A 24,550-nucleotide genomic window follows, 5' to 3' on the forward strand; every position below is an offset into this window, starting at 1 on the left:
TTGAGCCAAAGGAACCGTCTCGACAGCCCAGAGCTGCAGCAAAGCCTGAGCTTCCTGAAGATGAAGGGCGGTCTGGGCAGAGGAGGAAGGATACTCTCTTGGAGGATGTTCCAGAGGAACTTGATGGAACTGAAGAGAGTATCCCTCCCTTACGATGGAAAGGACCCAGAGGTCGGAAGTAATAGTCATCCATCGGTGGTAAAAATGATGGAGACGACCTCCGATAGGGGGAAAAACAGGGAAAGGCAGAACGACTGACGTTATGCTTTGAAGGAGACAGTCAAAAAGGCTGAGGAGCCTTGGGGACAGCAGACGGCTGAGGCTTCTGCTGCTGCTTCTGTGGATGCTGCCTCTTAACAGGCTGACGGATGGCAGGAGCCTGTTTAGGTGGAAAACGCTGCTGGTAAATCAAAGGCGGGCATGAAGACGAGGAGGAGCTGGCTTTGGCTTCGGACGGAGAATAGATTGGAAAGACTTCTCGTGGTCCAAAAGCTTCTTGGTTGCCACCTCAATGGACTCATCGAAGAGGTCAGTACCAACGCACGGGACATTAGCCAGCCTGACCCGCAGATTGGGGTCCATGTCGATGGTCTGGAGCCACGCAAGGCGTCGCATGGCCACCGAGCAAGCAGTAGCCCGAGCAAACAACTCAAAGGCATCGTATGAGGACTGCATCAGTTGCAACCGGAGTTGGGACAAAGAAGCCAGGACTTCCTGGTATTCAAAATGTGCTCGAGAATCCAAGTAGGGCATGAACTTGGGAAGGACAGACAGGAAAAATTCAAAATAGGTAATAAAATGAAAATTGTAATTGAGAACTCTGGATGTCATCATAGAGTTCTGCTAATGCGCCTGCCGAACCTGTCCATTGTCTTGCCCTTCCTGCCAGGTGGAACAGTGGCATATACCTGGGAGGGGTGAGACCTCGTGAATGAAGATTCCACCAAAAGGGATTGATGGGATAGCTGGGCACCGTCAAACCCCTTATGATGAACCGTGCGGTATCTGGAATCCAATTTTCACGGAACAGCGGGGATGGAATAAGGGGTCTCCAGACAGCAGACAAAGGTCTGATCCAACAGCTTATGAAGAGGAAGCTTGAGGGATTCAGCAGGAGGTTGAGGGAGATGCATGGTTGAAAAACAATAAGAGTACAACGAACATCAGCGATTAAGAGAAAAAGAACCCAAAATTGCGGACTTAAGAAGGCACAAGTGAAAATACTTCACGCAGAGTCGATGACCGACTTCTCGGCTCCGCGGAAAAGTAAGAACTGAGGAGACGCGCCCTGCGCTGGGCGGGAAGGCACTTCCACATGCACGGTGTGGGAGACTCGAAACTTAGAGTTTCTTCAAGCAAGTCTGCTTGTGAAGCGTCCGCATCGGGGCTCCGTTTGATCATGTCACCCACTTGTGAGAATACCTGCCTGCTTGTCCTGGGATAAAGTTATATACATAAATATTGGAACAGGCAAAAGCAGAAAGATTCAATCCTTACAATAGGTCAAATGCTCAAAGAAATGCATCAACGAATAATTGCGTTTTCAGCAGTTTCCTGAATGAAATCCTATCACCACGTTTCCGAATTTGGCCAACAAGGCCATTCCACAGATGATGTATCGAATAGTAAGAGAGTAAATGACGGTCCATCCAGTCTGTCCATAAGTTATACCCATTAAAAAAAAAAAAATACATGATTAAATTAACTTGTCTCGTCTTTGATATTTCTGGGCCGTAGACTGTAAATGGCGCTGGAACCGCGTCTACAGGGGCGCTTTACAATAGCAGTCTATAAATACTAATAAACAAGCATTTTGAGTAACCCGGTTGAAATGGCCACTCATGTTCCTTCTCCCATCCTTCCTCACTAACCAGGAAGCACATGGTATTAGAGCAGTGGTTCCCAACCCTGTCCTGGAGGACCACCAGGCCAATCGGGTTTTCAGGCTAGCCCTAATGAATATGCATGGAGCAGATTTGCATGCCTCTCACTTCCATTATATGCAAATCTCTCTCATGCATATTCATTAGGGCTAGCCTGAAAACCCGATTGGCCTGGTGGTCCTCCAGGACAGGGTTGGGAACCACTGTATTAGAGAGATGTAGCTGGGAGGGGAGAGCACAAGAAAGATGGGTGATAGGGATGTTATAGCAGTTAAAGAGTGTGACCAAGGCGGCTGCACCCAGCTGTAGCTGCTCTCTCCTTGGCTGGGTAGGGAGGCAAGTAGCACTGTATAGCAGCCCAGTTGGCACCCTCTCAGATAAGCTTTCAAATCCTAATTTCATAGGAGGAACACCTCCACTCCCCAGAAAGAACATGGCTCACAGTGGTTGTCTGCTATTAAAATGCCATCACTATGATTTGTTCCATTCTCACAACTCACATTTAGCCACAAAACAAACCAATAGCACGCTGACTTCAAATACAGATTAACATATTGCACCCTGAGAACCAATATCTACCCAGATGCTCACTCGCAATTAAACTCCACAACTTAGCACCATTGCACCGAATACGTCAAAATTACAGGACTTGGCTAGAAAGAAAATAAAACGGTGCAAGTTGATACCGGCCCTGAGCAGATTTTGCTCCATCAATTACAGCCAAGCAGTTGGCCATTAAGTCTGTTCTTTCTACGCTCGTAGAATCCTGTGCCATGAAGCCATATGGCATGCGAGTCCACATGCGTGCATAGAAGAGTAGAAAATTTCTTGCCTGCTGTGCTTCAGTATGATTTTCAAAGTTGACGAATCCAAAGCCCCTGGAACGTCCAGTCTCATCCATCATCACCTTCACGCTCATTATCTTCCCTGAAAAAAATAGCAAAAAAAAAAAAGTTATTTTCTTTTAAAAGTTCCTGAACACCAGCTTCTCATTTTATGGCCAGCGCACAGCAAGCGTTTTCTTGCTAGTAATGAACAAAACAAAGAAACCGCGCCACAGCTGTGACAAGTTTTCGAGAGCCAAAAACTCCCTTCCTTGTTTCAATGCCTAGAAGGAAATGCTGGCCTTTTCTCATGTCATTTAAAATGAAACTTGAGAATCCCATGACTTTATTCAAAATAAAAGCCAAAACACAAAGATATCATAAGCTGAAAGGAGAGTAAGCTTATGAGATGAGAGAGTGGCTAGACATCCTGGAACATAAGGGGCAGTTATAAGAGTTAAAACAGTGGCGTAATAAGGGTGAGTGCCTCCCCCCCCCTTCCCAGCCTTTTTAAGTTCTCTGGCGTGAGCAGCATGCCCATGTCGGTATCGGTTCACCCTTTGATGTCATTCCTAGGCGCGTGCCCCGGAAGTGATGTCAGAGCGAACGCCAATGCCGACGACACGGGCAGCAACCTCGTGCCGAGGAAGTTAAAAAAAAAAAAAGGTACAGGGGAAGGCAATGCGCATGGCAAGGAGAGGAGCGGGGAAGGGGTGGGGTGCTGTGCCTTTAGGAAGATCGTGCCTGGAGCGGACCGCCCTCCTCTGCGTCCCCCTTACTACGCCACAGGGGCAGGATTCGAGCATGAAATGAGGTGGACCAGAATCAGAACTTTAAAAAGAGGTAAGACTAACCCCCTCATCTATTAAACTGCGCTAGCAGCTTTTAGTGCAGAGAGCTGCGCTGCCCCCGACGCTCATAGGAACTCTATGAGTGTCAGGAGCAGTGCGGGCCATCGTGCTACAGACTGCTAGCGCAATTTAATAGACGCGGCCCTAAGTGGTTCCTTTCTCTCAGAACCTTCTGGGTTTTCTTGTCCAGTGGCAATTCATTCAGGAGTCGCCTCTGACCTGCTTGAACCCGAGGTTACTGCAGTGCTGTAAAGCTTCCCCACCCCCACCCACCCCACATCTTTTTATTAAAGTTTTAGGTAAAGTTACAAATGTAATGACAACCGGCAGAAACACACACAAAAAAAACAAAACAAAACCAACTTTCACATTGTACAATATCTGCCACTTTATTTAGCCACCAAACAAACTCCCAGTCTTCCTTCTCAACCCTTCCCACTAACCCATTCGACTCGCTGTAAAGCTTTTAGGCCTGGATTCTATATATGGTGCCCTAAGTTAGGCATCGGTAGGCACCCAACTTAAGTTCAAAACACCATTTGAAAAAAGGGGGGAAAAAACAAGCATTTAACAGGAAAAAATGGCACTGGAACCGCCTCTACAGTGGCGCTTTGCAATGCCTAGCGCCACTGTAGGTGTCTTTAACACTAGAAGTGGTGTTAGGCGCCTCCATATGAGCAAATTGCATAAAAGGTGGGCATTGGAAATGTAGGCCTTGACCTGTTTTCGGCACCTACCTTTTATGAAGCCCCCGAGTCAATAAATGGTGCCATCACGTGATTGACATGTGATCAGCACCATTCATTCAATTTTTTAGCCCATGCTCCCAAAGGAGCTCGGAACGGCTTACAAATCAGGTACTCAAGCAATGGGTCAATGGGGGATTGAGTGACTTGCCCAGGGTCACAAGGAGTTGTTGTACAATGTGAGGCTAGAGAAACTGGGCCTCTTCTCCCTTGAAAAGAGGAGACAGAGGGGACATGATTGAAACTTTCAAGATAATGAAGGGAATAGACTTAGTAGATAAAAACAGGTTGTTCACCCTCTCCAAGGTAGGGAGAACGAGAGGGCACTCTCTAAAGTTGAAAGGGGATAAGGAAGTTCTTCTTCACCCAAAGGGTGGTGAACACCTGGAACGCGCTTCCAGATGATGTGATAGGACAGAGTACAGTATTGGGGTTCAAGAAGGGATTGGATGATTTCCTGAAGGAAAAGGGGATAGAAGGGTATAGATAGAGGATTACTATACAGGTCCTGGACCTGATGGGCCGCGGCGTGAGCGGACTGCTGGGCGTAATGGACCTCTGGTCTGACCCAGCAGAGGCACCCAGAAAGTGGTAGAAATCCGGAACGCTCCTCTGGAGGCCGTTATAGGGGAAAGCACCCTCCAGGGATTCAAGACAAGGTTGGACAAGGTTCCTGCTGGATCAGAACATACGCAGGTAAGGCTAGGCTCAGATAGGGCACTAGTCTTGACTTAAGGGCCGTCTCATGAGCAGACCACTGGTCTTACCCAGCAGCGGCAATTCTTATGTTAACCTACAACCTCAGGGTGCTGAGGCGGTAGCTCTAACCACTAAGGCACCCTTCTCCTCCTCTCTAGAAGGCATTCAGGCCCTAGAATCTGGGCCTTAATGCCTTCAAAACATTCACACAGGAGAAATACTACACTTGTTAACCCAAAGGAGGCAAGGGGGAGATTAGTGAACGTCATTCCTTCAAAACCTTTTCAGATATTAATGTATATATAAAAAAAGGTTTCCTGCCCCAAACAGCCGAGTGGCAGAATGCTGCTTTAGGGCTTCCCCTGCCAGCTCTGCACATATGCGTGTCGTTCCCACAGACGGGAGAGATGGGGGATTATGACCAATCTCTGCATGAATGATTTGCATGCAAGATTTTTAGTACATCAATAGCTCTTTTTAAAATCGTCCAAAAATGGGATCGGAATGGACCCACGCGGTCTTACCAATCCTGTTGGGTGCATCTAGTGGGTTCATAGACAACGGCACGAAAGACAAAAGCGCGCGCCGACAAATGTGCGCAGCGCGCGCCACCGCGCTGCTCTAAATTACAGTTTTTAGGGGCTCCGACGGGGGGTTTTGTTGGGGAACCCCCCCCAGTTTACTTAATAGACATCGCGCCGGCGTTATGGGGGGTTTGGGGGGTTGTAACTCTCCACATTTTACTGTAAACTGAACTTTTTCCCTAAAAACAGGGAAAAAGTGAAGTTTTCAGTAAAATGTGGGGGGTTACAACCCCCCACACACCCCACAACACCCCCACAATGCGGCGCGATGTCTATTAAATAAAGTGTAGGGGTTCCCCCCCACGCCCCCCCCCGTCGGCACACTAAAAACAGTAATTTAGAGCGGCGCGGCGGCGCGCGCTGTGCTCAATTGTCTGGGCGCGCCTTTGTCCCGGCGCGCTTTTGACCTGACACCCATCTAGTGTGTGTGGAACTGCAGTGTCCTTGAGAAAGAGCCAAAGGGCATGACCTTTCACTTTTCACGGAACTGGTGCCCCCAGAGCAAAAGCTACAGTTCAGTTTGCTTGTTCCCCGAAAAGCCAGATGCCAGAAGGAAGGATCTTGACCTGGGTTCCAGTTCTGGATAAACTTGTACAATTGAAGGACGTAGAAGAACCAGCATAAGGGGCCCTGGCTTACATACTCTCTATCCTTTCAAAGTGTCTTTAATTGTTGCCAAACACCCCCCTCCCCCAATTTGGTGTTGATACCAAAGTCTACACCAGGGGGCCCATGCTTTGTGGGGCTTGCGAGCTACTTTTAAAATGACCAAGTCAAAATTATCTACCGAAAAATTCTAAACATATGCCCAACATGTTGATCTCGATCTACCAGTCAATCACAAAGGTTCACGTGATTTAGTTCTTGGAAGCTTTGAGAGCTGAAGTGCAGCACCGCAGCTAGATTTCAGGCCAGGACCGTGCGCTTCCTGCAAACTGCACAAGAAACCCAGCGCTCACAAACAAAGAAAAAAGTTTCACTCCGCTTCCAGCTCGGAGTCCAAAAAGCTCCCGACTCCTGCAAAAGGCAGCAACAGGTGAACAAAAAAATAAAAGAATTTAGCAAGACAGTAAACGGTTCACTCGTTTTTATGTTGCACGGTCTCCTGTGCATGGTAGTTTATTTTGAAAGGCAGGGCTCCACGATCGACTTGCGTTGCCTTTGCGATCGACCGGTAGATTGCAATCAACGTTTTGGGCATCCCTGGTTTACACGGATGCCAACAGGAGGCAATAGACGATTACTGAGCACAATGTCAAGCTTAGGAGATGCAGCTCAAAAACAGTCCTTGAGGTTTAGGGAGTCCAAAGGTTCCAGATGGGAGAGGAGGGGAGACTGCTATCGAGATAACAGGGGAAAAGGATTTACCCTCTAATAAATGGAACCCATGAATTGATGGTTTTGAATTGACATAAAACGTATCCAGTAATGACTCATTTTTAGAATATAACGCCAGCTAGAAGTAATAGACTGGGGACTTTGCAGTAGGGATGGTTCCCCCTCCCCCAAACAATCTGAGAATCCACACCAGGTATTCCTATACGTTGAGGAAGCAGGAATCTGGAACCTGTGAACCTGAAGAGAGATGGTGCTTCCCCCCCCAAAAAAAAATTAAACACAAAACTAATCTCTTAGGAAATCCTAGTGTTTCTCTTTAAATGTATTGAACCACCGGTGTATGCATTCTGCTGATCTCACATACATACCAAATTTGGAAAATATTTCTTTAAGGCGCCTGTCATCCATATCATCGCCAAAATTCTTGATGTAGACATTGGTAAATTCCATCACTCTAGCACCATATTCGGCTTCTCGTTCTCGACGGGACTTAAAATGGCCAACAAATCTGCTCAAATTTAAGAGAAAGCATTGGTCTTAAAGATGTATTTGAAATATTATCCAACTAGCGCATTCCCGCCGAATCCTTCCCACCTTTTCCTTTACTGTTTTTAGCGCAGTTTCTTACATCTATGGAGCTTACACTTTGCGATCATTCAGTAGCATCCCATTCATGGTTTCAATAGCACGACCTGCCGCTTCATGTGTCTCAAAGTGAACAAAACCATAACCTCTGGATCCATGTTCATCACAGACCACCTATAATAAAGGGGGGGGGGGAAATGAGTCTTAATATTCTCTTTAAAATCCCTCCTATGGGATCTTTCTAGTTTCCAAAATGTTCCCAACCTTGATTTATGCCATAAGTTGACCAAACTGGAGAGTTTATTCAAGACTTACACAAAACAAATCTCTCTCTATAAATACACCTAGGCTGGAACTGGGATTTTTTTTTTTTTTTAATTGCTGGCATTTTGGGGAGAGGGGCAGGGGATGTGTTTGCACACTGGCACACATGCATATCCAGTCATCCAGAGACAGACTTGCAAGTTTTGGTATGGCTGTAAGAGTTGGTGTCTATTTATTATTATCACAGCTCTATAAATAATAATTAATTATAATTAGTGAAGTGTTCAGACCGTTACCCGTGCATTCTGTGATCTCACTGAACTGGGGTACATTTGGGACCATCATCACACTTCTAATGTCCCATTACCAGCCTCCTTATTCTATATAATTAGTAAGTCTCTTTAATACTCATTATATATTTGTAGATAGTTTTTTTAAAAAAATAAATAGAGATTTAATAATCATCACAGAATAACATTGTATATCTCCCTATCAGTTGGTATATTGTAAGAGTTGGTGTGTCATGGTGATCAGCCGGAGGAGAGAAAGTGGCTAGTAAGGGATGAACGGGAAGAGAGTCCAGTGCAAGATGGAGTTGTGCTGCAGTTTTAACCAACGCACCTCACTCTCCCCTCACTGTTAGAAACAGGATACTGGGTTAGATGGACCCAGTAATGTAATTCTTATGTTCATATATACAGTATTATATGTAATAATTTTTCAGCGTTAACAATGATGATTCTTATGTAATGCTGCATCTCTCGGGCAAGTGATGTGTTACAAGGTTGTTTTCAAGGAGCACTCACCAGCTCTGGTCCATCAAATGAAAACTTCTGTTTCCATAAAACAATTTAACAAGGTGTTTCTGAAAACCCTGGGGGAACCATAAGAACATAAGAAGTTGCCTCCGCTGAGGCAGACCAGAGGTCCATCTCGCCCAGTGGTCCGCTCCCGCGGCGGCCCATCAGGCCCATTGCCTGAGCAATGGTCCCAGACTATCCCTATAAACCTATCGCTACTCCTATCTGTACCCCTCAATTCCTTTATCCTCTAGGAACCTATTCAAACCTTCTTTGAAGCCTTGTAACGTGCTCCGGCCTATCACAGCCTCCGGAAGCGCGTTCCATGTATCCACCACCCTCTGGGTAAAAAAGAACTTTCTGGCATTTGTTCTAAACCTGTCCCTTTTTAATTTCTCCGAGTGCCCCCTTGTACTTGTGGTTCCCCATAATCTGAAAAATCTGTCCCTGTCTGCCTTTTCTATACCCTTCAGGATCTTGAAGGCTTCTATCATGTCTCCTCTAAGTCTTCGCTTTTCCAGGGAGAACAGCCCCAGCTTTTTCAGTCTGTCAGTATAAGAGAGGTTTTCCATACCCCTTATCAGTTTAGTTGCTCTTCTCTGGACTCCCTCAAGTACCGCCATGTCCTTCTTGAGGTACGGCGACCAGTACTGGACACAGTACTCCAGATGCGGTTGCACCATTGCACGATACAGTGGCAGGATGACCTCCTTTGTCCTGGTCGTGATACCCTTCTTAATGATACCCAACATTTTGTTTTCTTGAGGCTGTGGCGCACTGTGCCGACGCCTTCAAAGATGTGTCTACCATCACTCCCAGGTCCCTTTCGGTATATCCCTGATAGCAGGCAAGCTTTGTTACTAGGTCCTTGGATCTCTAGTTTTACTTACGCCAGGTGAGTGATTATTAAAGATCTGCTTTATAAGCACGGTGATAATTACAAAATGTCATGCAATAGCCATGGGAACCATGTTTAATCGTTATGCATTCATCAACCTCTCTCAGAGCTGCAATTAAAAAAAAAAAAAAAAAAAAAAGACAGCACTGCAAAATAAAGCAGACCTAATGCAGCAAATAAACTTCATGGTAGGCTAAAAAACAAACACCAAAAGTTTAATATGGGTAACCTAAATTTTTACTAAATTTTAAACTCTAACAGCACCATATGTAACAGGTTTATACATAAGTCAGTATATGCCTCTGTCCAACAAGTGTGTTGATAGGCTGGTATCTTAATGCATTCTGCTTCATTTTTTCAATCAAGTTCCTTATATTCAACTTGATGTATTTTTATCTGTTCTATGTATTACTTCTTTCCCTACCATGCCGGTATTTTCTGCATTATATTGTAAATGCTTTCTGTCTTTATCTGTTTTAAGTCCATTATTCTAATTTGCATTTTATTTGTATCCCATGTATTAGCTCACCTTGTTGTGAACCGCCTAGAACTTTTTTGGTATAACGGTATATAAGAATAAAATTATTATTATTATTATCTGTGAACCAAAAGGTTAAATAGTTAACTAGAAGCATGTGGTAGAGGCAGCCAGAGGACAATTTTAGAAAATGTGACCATATATGCACTTATGCCCCACGTGTCAAAGTATGCTGAGATCGCACCTGCTTGTATGCACATTTTGAAACCAGCTCTGTATTTATGAAAATCTAAAGACTCACTATTCAAACTCAACACAAAACAGAGTCTTATAGATAAAAGCTTATAAATAGAATCTTATAGACCTCAGCGGTACCTTCTGTATGAATCCAAACTTTTAAAACATACAGAATAATTGCACCCAAATTGTCATCGGTCCCAAATAAATATTATAAATATCTTATATTTTTGCAAAAGTTAGACAGTTCTAAATCTAATAGATGCGGGCATTGTCATATTGATATAGGGACTTTGGATCGTCTGTTGTTTTATTGTCCTTTGATACTTAATTTTTGGAAGTCGATATGGGGCCAAATTAATGTTGTACTTGGGTCATCGATACCATTGACTTATGAAGCCATAATTTGTGGTACTCTACTTCTTTGGATCATTATAAAAGCCGGCTTTTCTTAATAATGATGGGAATAGCAATGCAGATGATTACACGCAATTGGAAGAGTTATGAAAGACTTAATTATACTTTTTGGTGGGCGAACTTATGTTGCAGTTACAAATATGAAAGAATGAACGCTTAATTTTTGGGATATAGTAATGCATTTAGAAGGGTGTGGAGCCCGTTGACATCATTTGTTGAATCACATTAGTTGTCATGTACCTTTTCTTTTTAGTTAATTTCCTTACACATCCAGGGTGGGAGGGAGGGAGGGAGGTAGGAAGGCATCGTTATTTCTTGTATTTAATTTATTGAAATTCTATATGTGGTTATACTTTTATGGATGAATGGAAGGAAGGGGAAAATGATTGTTTTCAGAATGTTTGTATATTTAAAGTGCTTTTCCTGATTCGTTTATGTTTAAAATTTTTGCAATGCACTGTTAATATTTGAAAATTAATAAAGATTTTTAAAAAATAAATAAATATCATAATTTTTAAAGTAGAGAAATACTCATCTTTAACTACGCTGGTGGGGGCAGGCACTCTGACATAGAACTATGACATAGAACATTATCTGTTCCTGAACTACTTTGGCAACTGATTTGTACAATCTTTCCCACTTAACTGATCCCTAGAGCCACGATTCACTAGTATTAACTTGTCAATTCCACTCAATTTGTACTATTTTTCATCATTGTAAACCGCATAGAACTTCACGGTCCAGGAACGACTTAAGAGACTGGGATTGTTCTCCCTTGAGAAAAGGAGACTGAGGGGATATGATCGAGACTTTTAAAATAGTGAAAGGAATCGACAAAATAGAGCAGGAAAAAAAAATTATTTACAATGTCTAATGTGACATGGACAAGAGGACATGGACTGAAGCTAAGGGGGGACAAGTCCAGGACAAATATCAGGAAGTTCTGCTTCACACAACGAGTGGTGGACACCTGGAATGCTCTCCCAGAGGAGGTTATTGCGGAATCCATCGTTCTAGGATTTAAAAGCAAACTAGATGCACTTCTCCTTACGAGAGGCATAGAGGGATATGGGTGACTAAAATTACGCCAGGTGCACATCTGGCTGGGCCTCTGTGTGTGCGGATCGCCGGACTTGATGGACCGAAGGTCTGATCCAGAGATGGAAGTTCTTATGTTTCGCCCACGAGGGCTTTTTCAAAAGAATTCCCCCTTGGAACAACAGACTCATGCTTCCTGCGTTCATCCGTTTTAGCTGTATGCACATTTGGCATAAGAGTGCTCTGGGGCAGACTCTGGGTGGAGTGTGGGCAGAGATGCAATTAATTTGCATACGTTTACAGCTTTTCTCCAGCGATTTCTGCAGAAGGTGTGCTCATCCTATATAATAAAACCCTAAGGGTTTGGTGTTCCCTGCCGCCGTGGTGTGTGATCCGTGGCCCATGTTCCATTTTAGAACCCGGCGGTAGGGAACACTCTGGCCACTCTCCTCCTCCCGCCCTCACTCACCAACCGCTGCTGCTGGAGGAGCCGCATCATCGCCGCCGCTCTTCAAAGGAGCCTGGTGAGAATAGCGGCCGCCTGTAAGAAACTTTGCAGGCCGCTCAGCACCTCAGTAGAACGTTTCCTCTAACGTACACAATCGCATCAGAGGGAACTTGCTACTGAGGTGCATAGTGGCCTGCGAGGTTCGCTACAGCTGGCCGCTATCCTCATCAGGCTGCAAACGAACATGCTGGACAGGGGGAGCAGGTAAGGGGCGCTGATGGACCGGGGAGCAGGGAAGAGGAACAGGGGGAGCACGGAAGAGGTGCTGATGGACCGGGGGGGAAGGGAAGAGGGACAGGGGGAGCACAGAAGAGGTGCTGCTGGACACGGGGGACATAAAAGGAAGGGAGAAGGGGACCTGGCAAGGGGTGGTGGTGGACAACGGAGGAAAAAGAGACAGAAAGAAAGACAGACAGAAAGCAGCCAAGGAGAGAGAGAGAGAGAGAGAAAGACACATCTATTCTAGCACCCGTTAATGTAACGGGCTTAAAGACTAGTATTCCATAAGAGCTTGCAGGGGGCCTCAATGCTTTTCTGCTCTCTTAATCTAAGTGACATTTTGCAAAATTATCTTTCTTAGACGGCAATTCTATAACTGAATGCCTTCATTTAGATGCCCCATGGACGCAAGGAAAGAACCTAGGCCATAAAAGGTGTAACCTGGATCAGACACACATTTATATGGTCTATGGTTTTTTATTTAATATGCCGCCCTTCCTTATGCAATAAACAGAGCAGTTCACAAGATATATAAAACATGCAGTAAAAATAACTATGTTCCAAAAAGGAAAAGAAAAAAAATAAAATAAAATTTGTAAATAAAATTAAAACCTATTAAAAATAAAATATATACCTGAAGGTACAGTATACCAGTCATAGCAGTTGGCAAGCTTGCACATACTGTAGCTTACAACAGTGGTTCCCAACCCTGTCCTGGAGGAACACCAGGCCAATTGGGTTTTCAGGCTAGCCCTAATGAATATGCATGAAGCAAATTTGCATGCCTATCACTTCCATCATATGCAAATCTCTCTCATGCATATTCATTAGGGCTAGCCTGAAAACCCGATTGGTCTGGTGTTCTTCCAGGACAGGGTTGGGAATCACTGGCTTACAATATTCAAAGATATATGTTGCAAGTGGAGCTCCGCCCATTACATTTACAGGTTATGTCACTGTTACAGAATACCACTTTGGATGTCTTTCTAGTTTGATATACCACCTTTCTCTGACACAACCAGAGCAGTTTTACATATTATATTCAGGTATTTTCTCTGTCCCTAGTGAGCTCACAATCTAAGATTTCTTTTTGAACATGGGGCAATGGAGGGTCAAGTGACTTGCCCAAGGTCACAAGGAGCTGCAGTGTAAGGCAGTGATTCCCAACCCTGTCCTGGAGGAACACCAGGCCAATCAGGGTTTCAGGCTAGCCCTAATGAATATGCATGAGAGAGATTTGCATATGATGGAAGTGAGAGGCATGCAAATTTGCTTCATGCATATTCATTAGGGCTAGCCTGAAAACCCAATTGGCCTGGTGTTCCTCCAGGACAGGGTTGGGAACCACTGGTGTAAGGTTACCAGATTTTCCGGAATGAAAATCTGGACCCATGGCCCCATCCCCAGTTCCCCTCAGTCCCACCCCATTCTGCCCGAGTCCCGCCCTAACCTCCACCCCACAATCTGTTTGCTTGTTGGGAGGGCATTTGCACAAGTGCTGGTGTGAAGCGATGCTGGGTTTTGAAAAGCCATCCGGACTCCTGGAAATGTGGACATCTGACCACCCTACTGCAGTGGGACTTGAAGCCAGGTTCTCAGGCCACTGCCCCAAAAACTAGTGCTAATACTCGGGCAGGTTTGCATCAATGCCAGTTATAGAACTGACCTTTAAGCGTTTTAACCATTAATACTCAAGCTATTCAAGTGCAAACCTAAAGTGGGATTCTGAATGTATACTCGGTGCATTTGTTCTTAAAAACAAAAAAAAGACTTACCTTGCATGAAAGAATATTTCCAAAAGCTGAGAAGGTATCGTACAAGGCTTTGTTGTCAATGGAGTCATCTAGATTTTTGATAAATACATTCCCAACACCCGATTTCCGAAGACCTGGGTCACGCTGAGACCACATGATTCTTATAGGCCTGCCTTTTATTACTTCAAAATTCATGGTGTCCAAAGCACGCTCCGCTGGCATGAAGAATATGAATATTATTGAAAGTACGTGTGTAGGTCAGTGCTCATGCATCCCACTCCCTCCAGGGTACCCACTCTTTTGCAGACTTCATGTCGTCTGTGAAAAGGCATACTTTTCCTTCTAACCCGCGGGGTTTGAACCCACAACCTCAGGGTGCTGAAGTTGCAACTCTAACCACTGCGCCACACTCTCCTCCTTGGAGGAGCCAGAAATAAAAAGGACATTTTTAAGAGTTTAACTCTTATTACGCCAGTATCTTATTTACAAGCCCATATGCTAGCCTGGATGACTAGTTTAATACAGCCATCTGTAAACAAGATTACATCATCAAGATTTGGTCCGCCTCGCAAATGGGGATCAATTGACACTTACCATCTGCAGGCTGCTGAAAATTTATGTAGGCATATCCAAGAGATCGACGCGTGGAGACATCACGACAAACTCTGATGGACAAGATTGGTCCAGCAGGTGAAAACTTTTCGTACAACATAGCTTCAGTGACATCAGGGTGCAGGTCACCAACATAGAGAGAGGCTAAAGGATACCCCGGGCCACTTGCATTCATGGTCAGCTGCAAGATTTACAATCGAGGGACACATAAGAGGTCAAACAATATATTCTTGCACATTAAAAATATACCTTCATTCGGAATAAAAGTTTCTGGATGGTAAAAGAGTGCGCGTGTCTTTTAATCGATCTAGTCTATAAAACGGAACCAAATTCGATTCACCAACATCTCACTCTTTTAAATTAAATCGGTGTTTCCTGGCTTCTTGAAGTTCATTACAAATGAGTCTTCAGTAGAAATAAAAATGTCTCTATATTTTTTTTCTAATATGGGCGTGATCCACTAAGGGCCAGATTCACCAACTTGCCCGATCCGGGCAGGTCTGACGAATTCTGCAAACTTAAATATGCAGATGGAGGCGATCGGAGGAACGCCCCTATCTGCCTGCCCGGATCGCTGGTGTGCAGCCCCCATGCAGGCGCAGACCATCTGCTTTCCATGCAGATGGTCTGCGCATGCGTTTTGTGTCCTTTTTTTTTACTGGGTTTTTTTTTCCGGGCTCCGACTCTCCTGCTCCTGTTATCTCCAGTGGTGGCAGCCTCTTCCATCCTTCCCTGCACTGCGTCGTGCAGCTCCGCTTTAAACCCACGGGCTCACACTGCAGGGAAGGCAGCAGAGATCAGTCTGTGCGGCAAGAGGAGCTATTTCAAATTGTCAGGGAGCCAACAAGCACTGTCCTCCCCACTGGCCCCAGGGCTTCTGCAGCCCCTAAAACAAGCAGTGAGATCGGGGCAGCAGAGAGCAGGGCAGCAATGGAGCAGCAGAGTCAGCAGAAAGGTGTGTGTCTGGTAGAGAGCTGCACGGGGACGACAGGAATCCCGCGGGACCTGCGGGTTCCCCCTTCGGGTCACGGGGATCCTGTGGGGATGCCCCCTAGGGTCGCGGGATTCCTGCGGGGCTGGATGTATTCAGCCGCGAGGCTCGTCTCCCTACCTGCCCTGCCGCACACTGACGAACGGAAGTCTTCCTGATGTCAGCACTGACGTCGGAGGGAGGGCTTAAGCAAGACTTCCGTTCGGCTGTGTGCTGCGGCAGGGCAGGCAGGGAAAAGGCAGTGGTACAAGGCGGGGAGCGGTCCGCCCCGGGTGCAGCACAGCCATCCAGGTCCCCCGACCGACCGACAACAGGCCCGGTCTGTCAAACCTCCCTGCCCTATAGCCGCGAATTTAAATTACTTTCTTACAGCAGCTTCAATACTCCAGCTGCTGTAAGAAGGTAATTTAAATTCGCGGCTACAGGGCAGGGAGGTTTGTTGGACCGGGCCTGTTCTGTTGTCAGTCGGGTGGGTAAGCGCCACAAAGGTAAGGGGCAGGGAGGGAGAAAGGGAGGAAAAGTGGAGTGGAGAGGAAAAGGCGCTTAAGGTAAAACTGAGGGGGGAGAAGGACGCTGAAAGCACTGGGGAAGACAAAGGGGTGGAGAAGGATGCTGAAAGCACATGGGGAAGACAACGGGGTGGAGAAGGACACTGAAAGGACATGGGGAAGACAGAGGGGGGAGAAGGACGCCGACAGGACATGGGGAAGATGGGGGGGGGGGGAGAAGGACGCTGAAAGGAAATGGGGAAGAGAGAGTGGGGAGAAGACAATGGCAGGGAAGAAGACAGAGATGCCAGACTATGGTGGGAACAGAGGGAAGAAGATGGGTGCCAGACCAATTTGGAAGGGGGGAGAAAGGGAGACACAGTAACAGAGCAAATGGAAGACGCAGAGAGAAGAGAGACAGTGGATGGAAGGAATTGAATGAGAACATGAGGAAAGCAGAAACCAGGCAACAAAGGTAGGAAAAAAAATTCTATTTCTTTTTTTTTTTTTTTTTGCTTTAGGTTAAAGTAGTATATTAGTTGTGTTGATAAAAATTTATAAACATTAGAGGCTCTGGTAGAAACCCGTTTACAAAGTATGTGTTCTTCCCAATTAATATTTCCATATTAATAAAGTCTTTTTGCTTATTTGTAAATGGGTTTCTACCAGAGCCTTTAATTCAGTAGCATAATTAAATGAAATAACTATTTCTGTAGTTTATAGGGACGGGTGGGGATTCCTCGCGGGGACGGGTGGGGACGGAGGGGATTCCTCACGGGGAAGGGTGGGATTTCTGTCCCCGCGCAACTCTCTATTGACTGGTCCCCAGCAGTCGCTTCTTGAGTTGATCGGCCAGCCTAGTCAGATCGAGAATTTTGTGTTGTGAATCGCTGCCTTCCCTACTTTTGAATGTCCCTCCTCTTATTTGCATGCGCGGATCGGAATCAGATCGAGAGGCAGGTTAGTGAATCAGGTCCGGGTCGCAAAGGGGTAGGGTGTTGATTAGTGGGCTTAGTGAATCTAGCCTTAAATCCCCCCCTCCCACCCCACACTTATATACCCAGAATGTGAGAAACAACCTCAACAAATCAGGTGCTAAGCGTCGGGACATTTCTGGTTTTCTCCAATTTTGATCCCTGACACAGTTGCATATTAAGGAGATTTTTCAGTGCACATTTCCCACAGGTGGCTGAAATGTAAATATAAAAAATATTATTCATTCATTCATTCAATTTTCTATAGCGTTCTCCCAGGGGAACTCAGAATGGTTTACATGAATTTATTCAGGTACTAAAGCATTTTTCCCTGTCCCAGCGGGTTCACAATCTATCTAATGTACCTGGGGCAATGGGGGGATTAAGTGACTTGCCCAGGGTCAGAGGGAGCAGCATGGATTTGAACTCATAACCTCAGGGTGCTGAGGCTGTAGCTTTCCCCACTGCGCCACACTCTCCCTATTGGAGACTCAGAAATACTCACTGCCCTGGCGCAGGATACTTTCAGGATCTGACAGTAGGTTTCGGTCTGCAGCAAATGGGAGGACTATGCAAGTCATTTGTTTAAGCTTTCCAAAAATTCTAGTGAAGCTATTAAGTAGAAGAATTATCAAACCAGAGAAAATATTTCTTCCCCCAGTGTATAGTTAAACTCTGGAATTTGTTGCCTTAAGGCTCCTTTTACAAAGGCGCGCTAGGGCCTTATCGTGCGGAATAGCGCCCGCTAAAATGCCACGTGCACCAGCCGCTACCGCCTCCTTCTGAGCAGGCGGTAGATTTTTGGCTAGCGCGTGCTAATCCGGTGCATGCGGTAAAACCCATAGCGCACCTTCGTAAAAGAAGCCCTTAGAATATGGTGAAAGCAGTTAGCTTTTTTAGCTCTGTGCAAAGGATTTAAGAATATTGAAAAAGTTTCGTGACCATCCGAATTCATCCTATGGTTCTAGAAAATATTTGCACTCAAGGTAGAATGTTGTTATAAGACCCGATTTTTTGTTTTATTACCTTTAGCCGTTAGCTTAGCAGGGTTTTAAAAAGGTTTGGATAACGTCCTATAAGGGAAGTCCATAGGCTATTATTAAGATGGACTTGGAGAAATCCACCGCTTATTCCTTGGATAAGCACTGTATGCCTAGAACAAACTGCCCGACTTGGTATGTTAAGCTCGTCAAAGCCCACTTTGTTGACACTTCTTTTAATTCCAAACTCCAACCCATCTGCTAAGCACCAATATCTGTCTTATCGTTCCCCCTGTATTTCCTCTACCTGAGCACTGTGTATAGATGCACCTTCTTGTCCAGTTTGTCTCGATATAGATTGATAAGCTCTTTCAAGCCAGGGCCGTCTCTGCTATGTTTTGATATGCAGTGCTATGTATGTCTAGTACCACTATAGAAATGATTAGTCGTGGTAAATAAGCAGCATAAAATATGCTTTAGTCTTTGGGACCATCAAGGGAAACTAGAAATTTTTACTTATTTGCTTATCCAAAAATTAATGGGTATAGATACAAGATCTTCATAGATAGGACCCTAGTGTTTCAAGCCGGTAGACAGCCATCTTGGCTAGGTAAATGTACCCAACAAGCTATGTTATCTAATTGCTCTTTTCGGAAATTAATTAAGACCACTCTGTTTGATAAGTTTATTACTTAATGAGAGTTATATAACTATTTTTACTGTATTATTCTATTTCGCCAATTGTCCAGCTCTTTTTAGTGTAAACTGCCTAGAACTCTTGGTTATAGCGGTATAAAAGAATAAAGTTATTATTACCACCAGGTACTTGTGATCTGGTTTGGCCACTGTTGATGGACCTTTAGTATGGACAGTATAGCGCACAGGTGTCAAAGTCGGTCCTCGAGGGCCGCAATCCAGTCGGGTTTTCAGGATTTCCCCAATGAATATGCATGAGATCTATTAGCATACAATAAAAGCAGTGCATGCAAATAGATTTCATGCATATTCATTGGGGAAATGCTGAAAACCCGACTGGATTGTGGCCCTCGAGGACCGACTTTGACACCCTTGGCGGCTTTTATATTTTTATGGAAAACTACTGAGCCACACAAATAGAAATCAACTGTTGTTATTCAAATATTTGATCTATTCTAAGTCTTATGCCAAAACTTATCTCCAACAATTTCTCTTCTCAATAATCACTAATATCATTCAGTCACTGATTTATTTGTATGGACCTTCTGACTGTAACGAGGCACCACACTGCCGGTTACTATATACTGCGTCAGTCCAATCTTTATTAAATACCTTTTATTTTCAAACCTTCTAAGTTATTAATTTATTTGTTTATTTTCTTTATTCTTAAAAAAGACATATCTATTGACTTTGAATGTCTCCTAGTGTCTAATAGTTTGCATAATCCTATTAGTGCTATAACCGTAGGGAAACCGTCACTTATCTTAGCAGTGATCAGTTCCACTTGCACCTCTCCCGACATGCATGTTTCAACGAGAAACTTTTCTTCAGGGTCGAGGTAAACTACAATGGCAAAGAGACAAGTTATACCCTTTTATATTTGACTATCACATCAACAGTGCCCCAACTTATTATTGCTAGAACATAGAAAAATGGAAAAATGAAGCAACAGGTAACACACTCCAACTTACCGTTGTGGGAGCTTAATTCAATCTGTAAACATGGCCGCGAAGTCTAAGAGGGCCCTTAAAAGTAGCTGGCCTGGTGCACATCAAGAACGTGATGACGTCATCATATACGTAGTGCGGGGCTCAGCTTATTAATCAAAGGGATAATGGGTCCTAATTCAAAAAAGAAGCCCCAAAACATGATTCGACTACAGAAAAGGCTCAAAGAATGGATAGCCATTCAATTTCTTTGTTTAACCCATCAGGTACTAGGGACTTAAGTCTAAAAATCCACTTCTGTTCCTTCACAGCCAGAGCTTTCTGTACACATTTCCACCCTCCCACCCTACAGTGACACTGTCCATAATTCTCCATTTGATGTCCGACCATGTATGCCCGATCAGTTGCCAATGTTTAACCAATGGGGCTGTATCTCTTTCCGTGCGTACACAGGATTTATGCTCATTTAAGCGAATTTTTATCGATCACATCGTCCGTCCAATGTAGATCTTATTACAAGGACATTGGATCAGATATACCACCCCAGTGGACTCAAACGTAGTAGATCCATGAGTATAATATATGGTACCAGTTGTTGGGTGAGTCCATGATTCACCTATCATTGCTGAAACGCACCACTGGCATCTACCACAAATGGTGTGGGTTCCCTTATGGATATCCTTTCTACAGGGCTTATTTTTCACCATCTCCCCAATATTTTTAGTTCGTAAGCTGGCGTGTGTTACCTGTTGCTTCATTTTTCCATTCTTCTATGTTCTAGCAATAATAAGTTGGGGCACTGTTGATGTGATAGTCGAATATAAAAGGGTATACCGTATTTTCACCCATATACCATGCACCCGTGTAAAACGCGCATACAGGTATAGCGCGTGGGGAACACAAATTTATGTAAAAAAATTTTAATATAGCGCGCACACGCGTATACCGCGCATGCTAAAACCTCCTCCCGCCTACTCCGAACCGGCATCCTCCCCCCGCTCGCTTACCCGAGAGAGCATTTTTTTAAAAATTCGAATCCAGCATTCCCCCTGCAAACCGGCATCCTCCCCCCCGCTCGCGTCACCCCCCAACCCCGCGATTCCCCCCAGCACCACAAAACATCTCTTACCCGATTGGGCACCGGCACCAGCACCAGCACCAATGCACAGGATGTGCCAGTGCCCGAAGATCCTCCCTCGTTGGGCTGGGCTGGGCGGTGCGGTGCGAAAGAGATCCTCCTTCTTCCTGCGCCGGGCTGGACTAGGCTTTGAGCATTTGCGCATGCTCAAAGCCTTCTGGTCTCGCTCTCTCCAAGATAATCTCGGAGAGAGCGAGACCAGAAGGCTTTGAGCCTCTCTCGGGTAAGCGAGCAGGGGGGAAGATACTGGATCGGATTAAAAAAAAAAAGTTGGAAAACGCGCTCACAGGTATAATGCGCAAGGTTATGCACGGTTTGTAAAAATCGTGTATAACGCGCGCGTTATATGTGTGAAAATACGGTAACTTGTCTCTTTGCCATTGTAGTTTACCTCGACCCTGAAGAAAAGTTTCTCGTTGAAACATGCATGTCGGGAGAGGTGCAAGTGGAACTGATCACTGCTAAGATAAGTGACGGTTTCCCTACGGTTATAGCACTAATAGGATTATGCAAACTATTAGACACTAGGAGACATTCAAAGTCAATAGATATGTCTTTTTTAAGAATAAAGAAAATAAACAAATAAATTAATAACTTAGAAGGTTTGAAAATAAAAGGTATTTAATAAAGATTGGACTGACGCAGTATATAGTAACCGGCAGTGTGGTGCTTCGTTACAGTCAGAAGGTCCATACAAATAAATCAAGTGACTGAATGATATTAGTGATTATTGAGAAGAGAAATTGTTGGAGATAAGTTTTGGCGTAAGACTTAGAATAGATCAAATTTATGGAAAACTAAACAGCTGGAACAGTCTGGAGAGATGCTAAGTAACATATTTCATTACAAAAAACAGCACTGCATCCTCCTCCAGAGGCAGTACAACCTGGCAGAGACTGAACTCGCAACATCAAGGACACAAACCCACAGTTCATCACAGTTTTACTAACGTGAAATTGTTTTCCTAGCTACATGCTTCTATTTGTTTACTGGCTACTGGTAAAGTTACTGACAGCTCGGTAATCCTGGCAATCTTACTTCTATCAGCGACACCCCAGCTGTTAACATCTGGAGATGTGCTCTTCCGTCCCTTCTCTCTGGAAAAAAGGAGGCTCAGGGGAGATATGATAGAGACCTTCAAGATCATGAGGGGCATAGAGAGGGTGGATAGGGACAGATTCTTCAGGCTGAAGGGGACAACAGGTACGAGGGGGCATTCGGAGAAACTGAAGGGAGATAGGTTCAAAACAAATGCAAGGAAGTTTTTTTTCACCCAAAGGGTCGTGGACACTTGGAATGCGCTACCGGAGGAAGTGATCAGGCAGAGTACGGTACAGGGATTCAAACAGGGATTGGACGGATTCCTGAGGGATAAAGGGATCGTGGGATACTGAGAGAGGTGCTGGGATGTAACACAAGTATAGAAAGCTAACCAGGTAATAAGTATAGAAACCCAACCAGGTCGTGCATGTGCAAGACCGGAGGGTTAGGACTTCAATGGGAAGATAGGACTTCAATGAGAAACCAAGGTGGCAAGGGAACCCCTTCTGATGATACAGACAGGTCGTGACCTGTTTGGGCCGCCGCGGGAGCGGACTGCCGGGCAGGATGGACCTATGGTCTGACCCGGTGGAGGCACTGCTTATGTTCTTATCCATTGCCTAGCACAGTGGTCTCCGACAAGCAGCCCCCACAGCCCATTTTTGTGGCCCTCCAATCCAGTGACCCCTGCCACTACTGTGGGCAGACAAAAAGACCCCATGAAGCTCCGCTGGGTTGCAGGTGCCTGCATGGTCACATGGCTACGTATACACGCAAATACCAAGTCCGTACGCATCACTGTAACCACGTAGTCACTTACCATCCGACGGAGCTTCTCTACCCGTAGTAGTGGCAAAACCTCCAACAGTGCACCTCTGCTCCTGCTCAGCCGGAAAATTTAAGCAAAGTGGAAATTCAGGTTTACTGGTAAACCTACACCTCCCATTTTAATACCGACTTGATAGGTTTGAAAAGTAGAGAACAGATCTACTTTGCACCAAGGTGGGCCGACAGGCCTCAATGGAATGCAGTGGAATTTAGAGAATGATACGGTGATGGAATTCATCACCATTCCTGTCCCCACAGATAACCGCGAAACCATCTCCATGTCATTCTTTAAGGAGAGAGGGAAGAATCAGAATATGAATGGGCCCAGCCACTGACCCTCAAGCCTTGCACTGAAGAATGCCGTTACAGAAGGACTGAGGCTGAGATAGACACGAAAGAATGACACCGGGTGGTTAGAACATAAGACCATAAGCGTTGCCGTACTGGGACAGACTAAACGTCCATGAAGCCCAACCCAGGTCCCAAGTACCTGGAAGAAACCCAGAGAGTAGCAACATTCCAGAGCTGAGACTGTGATGTCATAATGCCTCATTCCACCAATGCCTAAGAGCCAACCTCAACAGTGATGTCACCATGGGTTCATTATCCCATACTTGGCACAAATAAGAATCAAAGTATGAATGGACACAGCCACTGACCCTCAAGCCTTGCATTGAAGAATGCTGGTCTAGAAGGACTGAGGTTGAGATAAAACACTAGAGAATGACACGGGATGGAATTCATCACCATTCCTGTCCCCACAGATAACCGCGAAACCATCTCCATGTCATTCTTTAAGGAGAGAGGGAAGAATCAGAATATGAATGGGCCCAGCCACTGACCCTCAAGCCTTGCACTGAAGAATGCCGTTACAGAAGGACTGAGGCTGAGATAGACACGAAAGAATGACACCGGGTGGTTAGAACATAAGACCATAAGCGTTGCCGTACTGGGACAGACTAAACGTCCATCAAGCCCAACCCAGGTCCCAAGTACCTGGAAGAAACCCAAAGAGTAGCAACATTCCAGAGCTGAGACTGTGATGTCATAATGCCTCATTCCACCAATGCCTAAGAGCCAACCTCAACAGTGATGTCACAATGGGTTCATTATCCCATACTTGGCACAAATAAGAATCAAAGTATGAATGGACACAGCCACTGACCCTCAAGCCTTGCATTGAAGAATGCTGGTCTAGAAGGACTGAGGTTGAGATAAAACAGTAGAGAATGACACGGGATGGTTTCGCGAGACTATCCGCGGGGACGGGAACGGTGATGAATTTTGTCACCATGTCATTCTCTATAGTGGATGCGTTGTATGCACCCTCATCGCCTGACCTTACCTAAATGATATTGCACGACTGCAGTGTATCACAAACTGTGTGCCCCGAGATGCCGGCGAGGAACAGAGGCAGCGGCTGACTGCTTACAGGACGTGCCTCTCGTGGCGAGAGCCACGTCCTGTAGTTGGGTAGCCGGCACCTCTGCTCTTCCTCCTCACCTCTCCCTTCTGCAGCACCCACCTCTCCCCCAACCTGCGGTAACAGAAGGCTCAAGGCCTTGGCTGGAGGACATCCGCGCACGTGCAGACATCAGCACCGATGTCATTGCATCGATGGCCGCTAATTTCCAGATGCCCTCCAGCCACAGCCCAGAGATGTGTGCCAGCAGCTTAAAAAGGTTTGCAACATAATGCACTAATGAATGGTGGTGTGCTAAAAAAGAAAAAA

At 45.2% G+C, this 24,550-nt stretch overlaps 1 protein-coding gene across 3 annotated transcripts in view; it reads right to left on the reverse strand.

Annotated features, from left to right (window-relative positions):
* The window catches only part of PABPC1L (poly(A) binding protein cytoplasmic 1 like), a 65,278-nt gene that overhangs the window by 37,765 nt on the left and 2,963 nt on the right, over positions 1–24,550 (reverse strand). For 2 of the 3 annotated variants that reach the window (XM_033964022.1, XM_033964020.1), the window contains exons 2-6: positions 14,718–14,916; positions 14,145–14,338; positions 7,569–7,684; positions 7,294–7,433; positions 2,716–2,810 (exon numbers count right to left, since the gene is read on the reverse strand). In XM_033964022.1, the coding sequence (XP_033819913.1) occupies positions 2,716–2,810; positions 7,294–7,433; positions 7,569–7,684; positions 14,145–14,338; positions 14,718–14,910 (738 nt within the window). In that variant the 5' untranslated portion in view covers positions 14,911–14,916. Of the gene's footprint in view, positions 1–2,715; positions 2,811–7,293; positions 7,434–7,568; positions 7,685–14,144; positions 14,339–14,717; positions 14,917–17,293; positions 17,404–24,550 lie in introns of all 3 variants that reach the window. The other variant, XM_033964021.1, reaches the window with a different exon arrangement.

This window comes from Geotrypetes seraphini, chromosome 11 (assembly GCF_902459505.1).
Source record: "Geotrypetes seraphini chromosome 11, aGeoSer1.1, whole genome shotgun sequence".
Classification (NCBI taxonomy): domain Eukaryota; kingdom Metazoa; phylum Chordata; class Amphibia; order Gymnophiona; family Dermophiidae; genus Geotrypetes; species Geotrypetes seraphini.